Source organism: Styela clava, chromosome 2 (genome assembly GCF_964204865.1).
Source record: "Styela clava chromosome 2, kaStyClav1.hap1.2, whole genome shotgun sequence".
NCBI lineage: Eukaryota > Metazoa > Chordata > Ascidiacea > Stolidobranchia > Styelidae > Styela > Styela clava.
The window spans coordinates 21,481,741-21,488,828 of NC_135251.1; the positions used below are offsets into that span (position 1 = coordinate 21,481,741).

Sequence of the window (7,088 nt, forward strand, 5' to 3'; positions counted from 1 at the left end):
TTTTTAAAACAATTTCGCTTAAATCTCAATCATATATGCCTACTTACAATATAAGATGGTGTGCTGACCCACTGGGAAATTAGGAGTTATGATTTCTTGTTGTAAGTCCAGCGATTTGTGAGTGCAATTAAAATGGCTGACACAAAACTTGAATAGAGTCAAGTTAACTTGATTAGGTAACCAGTGCAGAAATACAAAATTCTGCAAACCAACAATTTTGGATAAAATGGCAATAGAATGAAACTTATACCATAATTAAATAGAATTGTGGGACAAATTAATGTACAGTTTTTGCCAATATCATGCTTTTTAAAAATATTTTCAATTTTTTTACAGCCAAACTAAAGGATGAGACTAAATCAATTGAATTGGAGGTTGACTCCGCCAGGTATATATACCATTGTTGCAACTAGAGACAAAATAAAGATGATAAGGCAGTTTTTGAGCACCATTAAAGTTCTTTTAGAGATATACCTTAATCTCAAATACTCTTACAAATTACAACTGCTTTTACTGACAATGTTAATAAACCTCTCATTGTTATAAAATACATGGTTTAAACTGCACAATATTCTGCCTCAAAAAATTTTCTAATTTGATTTTAGTTTTGTTTGAATTTCCTGAAATTTATGCCTTTATCAATTTCCCATTACTTTATATGTGAGACATCATTAAATTTTTTTTCTTAATTTCTTATTGTTGTAGCTCACTTGATCCTGTATTTAGAACTGTAAAGAGGAGAGGAAGTCGAAAAATTAGCGGCCGATCTGCATCTGGTGCAGATACAGAAGAAAAGAAAAATTCACCCCAAGTTGTTGCATCACAGGTGCTTATATTTTCCTTAGTTACTGAAAATTAGGCAGTTGTGAGGAAAGTCAGGGTGACCATAACCTCCACCTAGGTATGTTTATCCTGGATACATATTCAAGGACCTATTTATGTTTTTGAAAAATGAAAATGAGTGTCTATGTTGATCTAAGCTTTGTCACTAACAAAATAATTATCGGCAAAAATATAGTCAAGTCGAGTTTTTTTTCCAAGTTTTTTTTTCTAACCAGTAAAAAAAATTGCACACAAATTACAAGAAAATTTTACAATTTTACAGTTTCATTGGGGAAGGGAAGCGATGGGAAACCGTAACTAATTATCGTGCAGCGACACCCAAGGCAATAGCATCATTCGTGTCTTTATTATAAGTGCATTTTAGGTACTGTTACTAGGGCTGGGCATTTTGAATCGGATAGTATATTATTCGAATCCATTCAGAGCAAAATTTCGAATCGCCGCCATCGTTTTTTTTTTTCCTTCAAATATGGTCGAGGTAAATTTCTCAATTTTTTTTTTGAAGCCATATTATTTCAATGCATATCTGACCTACGACTATTTTCTGTAGTAAGTTATTGATGAAAACATGTTTTTATTGTGTGCGAACGTTACAACTTTTTTTTGAAATATGAAAATGCTCAGCCCTAACCGTAACTTCTTGATGCGTCCAACTTTAACATGAAGGCTTTTCTTACAATAGACTTACCGGTACATTTTATTCTACACAATAATTTTGCTATTATGAACGCTTAATATTAGTGTTTTTTAATAAATCTCCAGTCTGATGGGACACAAGAACCAGTAAATGAACCTGGTGAACAAACTGAAAATGGAAGCAGTATCAATGAAGATGTCATCAGATGTACTTGTGATGTCGAAGAAGAAGAAGGTTTTATGATTCAATGTGAAGGCTGTTTTACATGGCAGCATGCTTCTTGTGTTGGTGTCAGTCAGCCCGATAAAAATAAACGACCAAATAAATCTAAACAAAGAAAAAACAGCAAAGCGAAAGATGATTACAGTCCAAAGTCAAAACAGGTAAATCTGTTTTTTTCAATTTTCGCAACATCTAGTATGCTCAGATCTGTAAAACTGAAAACTGCCTCACATCATGAAAAATATGACCTACCGGTCTGTGTTTACAAGATTATATTTTTGATGTCTTGATCTTGAAAAACAAATAATTGATGGCAGTAAATTTAGTGTCACTGCGACTCTCCTTCCCTAGCCTAGTTTAATCTAGCCATTGAACTGTGTCACAGCCATTGTTATATAATTAGTCATGCTCTGTTGTATAAAATTCTTGTGTGATTTAAATTCAGTACAATATTAGCTTTGAGGAGCATGAACCCCTGACTGACTATGATAGTTCGAACAATGAAAGGCATTTTCTCTTTCAAGTTGATTTCTATTATAATCAAAAACATGTTTTGACAGCCAGAAAAAATCAGTCCTACAGCAGCTGATGCACCGCCATCAATTGATGATGGTTATATTTGCTGGGTGTGCAAGAATCCGCAAAATGTTCGAAAGTAAGTAGCTCATCAATCTCAATAGAATGTTATACAAGTTTAAAAGCGTTTGATACTGTTAATATATATATAATATTTGTTATGGACACTCGACAGTTGCACATTGTGTAAAGCGGTACGCTTGCCATTGCACTCCTCACTATCCTTCGCAGGATTCAGTGCGCGAGAATCGCTGGACTCTAAGCCATGGTGGGGTGCTTCATGTATGTATATAACCGCTGGTCAGATTCAACTCTTTTCACCATCAAGTTCTGGGCCTGGAAATGAATACCTTGTAAACTATTTCTATATCCGAATGGTAAATTGATAATATTTGGTTCGTCATATTAATGAGCTGTATTGTCATGTTATCTCTTCTTCGAGATAAATATTGAAATCCTACCGTATCAATTTTACGTAATTACATAAATTCAGATCCAAAAAGTATTCGTACAACAATGATTATCTCACTAAAGGCAAGTTGCCATCACTGTCTGAACTAAATGGAGAATCAGAAACTGTTTCACAATCACCCAGAAGAAATGTTGTCAATTCGCTAATGTTGGTAAGAGATGACCTTTTTTCGAAACTATATTCACAGTGCGGTGGATGTATTTGCTATAAACAAGTATTTAGACTAGAAGCTGGTCGGACATGTGGAGCTACTTAAGTATGTCTTATAAATCTTTGATCAAAATATATATTTTCAGTCCATATCCACATTAGCACAATGCTTCTTATGTCAAGCCAAGTCATGTGCATGGATTATTGTTTCTGCATGTTCATTAGAGCCTATTGTTTTACTGTATTGTCTGATGGTTGCATCAATATTAAGGCTTTCTACTTGATTGATTATATCTATGTCTGTTTTTATTTGAATGCAACAGCACTTTTAATAATACAATTACGCCAGTTGTTCCACGTTAACTTCTTATTACTGTCATTCAATTTATTTCAAACAGTCATCACTCATGGATGAGGTAGTGAAAATGCAAGATGTATTAACCGGCATCAAACAAAAAATCAAGATAGCAACAATGTCAAATGAACATCCTTACTTGGATACATGGAAAGGTAATAGGATTACCAATCAGTAAAGTATCTTGACCTGTTGTTATCAGCGATCATCACAGATATGTCATTATCATTCATAGTATTTATTTTACGATACAGGTATATTTTTATATCATAGTACTTCTAAATCAATTATTGTTATTATACTATTTTATACAGACATTGTATTAAAGCACCTTACTATTTTTCACAATATTGTCTCTTGACAGGGATCAAATTCCGAAAGTTAAATATATATATAAATATATATTTTAAGCAAAAACATTAGTAAAAAGTAATCTGATATGATGTTCTACTTGAACATATGTTCAATATTAGAATATGATATATATTCTGAACAAAAATACATGTATTCGAAAATATTTTCAAATTGCTGATTTGGAATAGGTATTTTCCAGTTTGACCAATCTATGCTCCAGATATGTTGAAATTATTTTACTAATTATTATTTCAGAAACTGTCAAATCAGGCAAGATTCATCATTCCAGTTCTCAAAAAGTGAGTTGAATCAGTAACTTTTTAAAATTAATGCAATCTTGCCTTGCAGAAAATACATAGAACTGAATACATATAAAAGGCTCTTTGGGACATTCAATTTATTTGAATCAAATTTTTGCAAAACATTCGATTCAGAGCAATTAATGTGATACTAGGAAGTGATGGGTGAAAATTTATGATTGACCCCAAGTTGAAAACGATCTAGCGGCGTGTATTCTTCGCTCTTGGGTTTAACATACGAGGGGGCCTAATAGGCCCAAACAAACAGACAACATACTTACTGATCGAGATCGATGAGTACTAATGCTGGGTCTGAGTCGGAGTTGTAGAAATTCGACATGTGACCTCATATTCAATAAAATCAATTTTTACAATATATACTTTTCCATATGCAAACCTTTTTTATAAGATTGTTTATTTATATTAATGATTATTAGGTTTTTGTTGAAAATTTTGAATTTTAATTATCCTCATAGAAAATCGGAACTTCCTACTCCGGGGAATTCAGAATTTTGTATCGGACTAACGACTTGAAAATACGATTTCGACTCCAGTGAAAATATGCCAAACTCTGACCCCGATCCCACACCACTGATATGATACTATAACACTGCTTTTTTTAGAATAGACGAAATCCGATAATATATTCCCATTCGGAAATAACATATAATGAATCTCAGATACCAATTATAGCATTCTTTTTCAAAAGGGAACCTGTCCGAGACATTTTAATACTGTACCTCCATGATAATATTACTTTCTTTTCTTCTGCACATTGCTGTGTTTTTAACAAATCACACTTTTGTATATATGAGTTCAATTTTTTGTGCCCACAAGTAAATCCTAAAATTTCCAAGTTTTTTTTCCAATAAATCATTCTTTTTCTTATAATAGATAAGTGCTGAAAATTACAAGAAAGACCAAATATCAAAGACTGAAGATCGGGAAGCTTATATTCGCCAGTGTCGAGAGAATTTGCTTGATCATATCACTGATCTTGAATCTGAACTTGACAACAGAATTACCCTTCTGACTAATTTTGTTTCAAGTATGTCAGAGTTATCATTTCTGTATGGCCTAGTGTTTAAAGCGTTAGACTCAGCTGTGTTCGCATTGAAGTTTACACATCTCGGGTTCAAATCTCATGCCCACCAATGACAAAACAGAAAGACTCCGGCATTTTGAAAAAAGGGGCTGCACGGACAAGGCCTTGTTCAGAGAAAAGAGCGTAAATAAACACATTGTAAAAAAATACACCTTTCGTCGTGGTCGACTATAATAGCTTGAGCGCTTCCTGCCGCAAGGGACTAAGTGTATGTGAAATATTGCATCTTGGTTTGGTTATATCACTATAATTTGTGTGTGAAACTCTCAATTTACCCTCGTTGAAATCCTTGCCATACGAAAAACTCCCGTATTTCATTGACTATCTGTTTATCTGGCTAATTTGAAAATTTATATTTGCAGGCATTGACAATGATGATCGGGCTGAAGGCGAGCAAATAAAAGGAGTTGAAAATCTCCAAAAGGGCTTGACAGCAGTACAGAAACTTTTATCATATTGCTGATCGGAAAAATGTAATTTCATTCCATCAAATTGAATACCAAGAACAGGGGTGTGATGAAATATTACTCAAGGCACTAGAAAAAGTATGGATAAATGCTTCGCACTGTAAAGATGCTGATGAAATCAAGATGGTCTTCTTTGTGTTCCGTGTTGTTTTCAGATTTTATTTGTATTGGACATACGCTCAAACACTTAGCCATAAGTTATGAATAGGATAGCCATTTTCCCCCCAATTTTATGTCTAATATATCAACATGATATTCTGCCATTTAGTTTGTGTTTTATTGCTCTTTTTTTACTCAAGATTGCTTTTTTTTGTTTTGTGTGATATATTCTTTAGTGACAGATTTCAATGTACTTCTAGCGCTATGGATCTTAATATGTTGGTCAAGCAATCGTCCATTAATGAGTTCAGAATTGATGTGGTCCCATTGTACTGATTATGAATGAGGATTTTTTTCTGCCTAATGTTCTTGTGATGTAGATCAGAAGCTGGGATCCTGAACTTTATTAGTGTATGGGAGAAATACTTTAGTATGTTCCTTAATTTGGCAGACATTTGCTTAGGCTTGTTTCGCATTTCATGTCTTTTGGTATGCTGGGGCGGACTTTCTATTGCACCATCAATGCGGGTGCTCTCATGAATTTTATAATTCTTGCGATTTTAATGTAATAAAGTTTTTTCATTCCTACAATATCTCCTTTTCTGTGGTAAGGTTGATGTTGTAGTATGTAACACTGCTCTGTGGGGAGTGATAGTTATTGGCATGCAGTATTGCTCGATGAGTGGGGCTGGGAATTTCAGGGAAAACACTTTAACCGTTAACCGGGTAAAATTAACCAGTTAACCCCAGCGTAACGTTTGACGTAATAATTTATAATTTCAGCTCGTTACATCACAATGGTTATGAAGCAATTTCGCGTGATCTTATCCGGTATCGCTCAAAATTATTCACAAATCAACATAGTAAATGATTGCTCTTCTGCAAGAGATATGCAGCGTGGTTCGCGCATGTGGAACTATTTTAAAAAACCCGATTCCGTTATCAATCGCCATTTATGTGACAAATTTCCAGCGTTCGATGTGCAAATTATACTTTGAGATATCATAAAGTAAAACGGCATCAACTGCGTGCTTGTTGGATGACATATCGTGAACAATATATTTTGACCGAAAACTGATTCTGAATTTATCATTGTAAATTTTCATAATCAACAATCTTGGTACTTCAATTATTTTTCACATTTATTGGGTCCTTACCCAATAGTTAGTGATATTCTTTTGAATTAAACGCCGCAGGAGACAACATTGCGATGACGTAATCAGTTTTGAAGAAATGGTACGGTATAAAGATGATTTGTACCGGAGATGTCAGTTAACAATGAAAATTAATTGTATTAAAACTTCCATAGGCATATTCCGAAGCACAATACAAACGATAATGAATTGTATATAGTTTTTTTTTCCATATTTATCCAAGTGAAGGGAAAAGCTAAGACGAACCAATCACATTGCCTCTCAGGTATGAACACAGCTAACTCATTCTAAGCTCACAAATACTGATGGTGGCAAAAGCCATAATCGATTACCAGTCAGATCAATAACAATACTG

General features: G+C 33.8%; 1 protein-coding gene across 2 annotated transcripts in view; it reads left to right on the top strand.

Annotated features, from left to right (window-relative positions):
* The window catches only part of LOC120336263 (uncharacterized), a 64,272-nt gene extending 58,102 nt beyond the window's left edge, over nt 1-6,170 (top strand). Inside the window, exons 1-9 of one of the 2 annotated variants that reach the window (XM_078109747.1) lie at nt 252-388; nt 727-826; nt 1,606-1,863; nt 2,263-2,357; nt 2,772-2,901; nt 3,299-3,410; nt 3,865-3,908; nt 4,803-4,956; nt 5,376-6,170. In XM_078109747.1, the coding sequence (XP_077965873.1) occupies nt 303-388; nt 727-826; nt 1,606-1,863; nt 2,263-2,357; nt 2,772-2,901; nt 3,299-3,410; nt 3,865-3,908; nt 4,803-4,956; nt 5,376-5,476 (1,080 nt within the window). In that variant the 5' untranslated portion in view covers nt 252-302 and the 3' untranslated portion in view covers nt 5,477-6,170. Of the gene's footprint in view, nt 1-251; nt 389-726; nt 827-1,605; nt 1,864-2,258; nt 2,358-2,771; nt 2,902-3,298; nt 3,411-3,864; nt 3,909-4,802; nt 4,957-5,375 lie in introns of those variants that run through there. The other variant, XR_013473194.1, reaches the window with a different exon arrangement.
* Nucleotides 6,171-7,088: the final 918 nt, after the last annotated feature.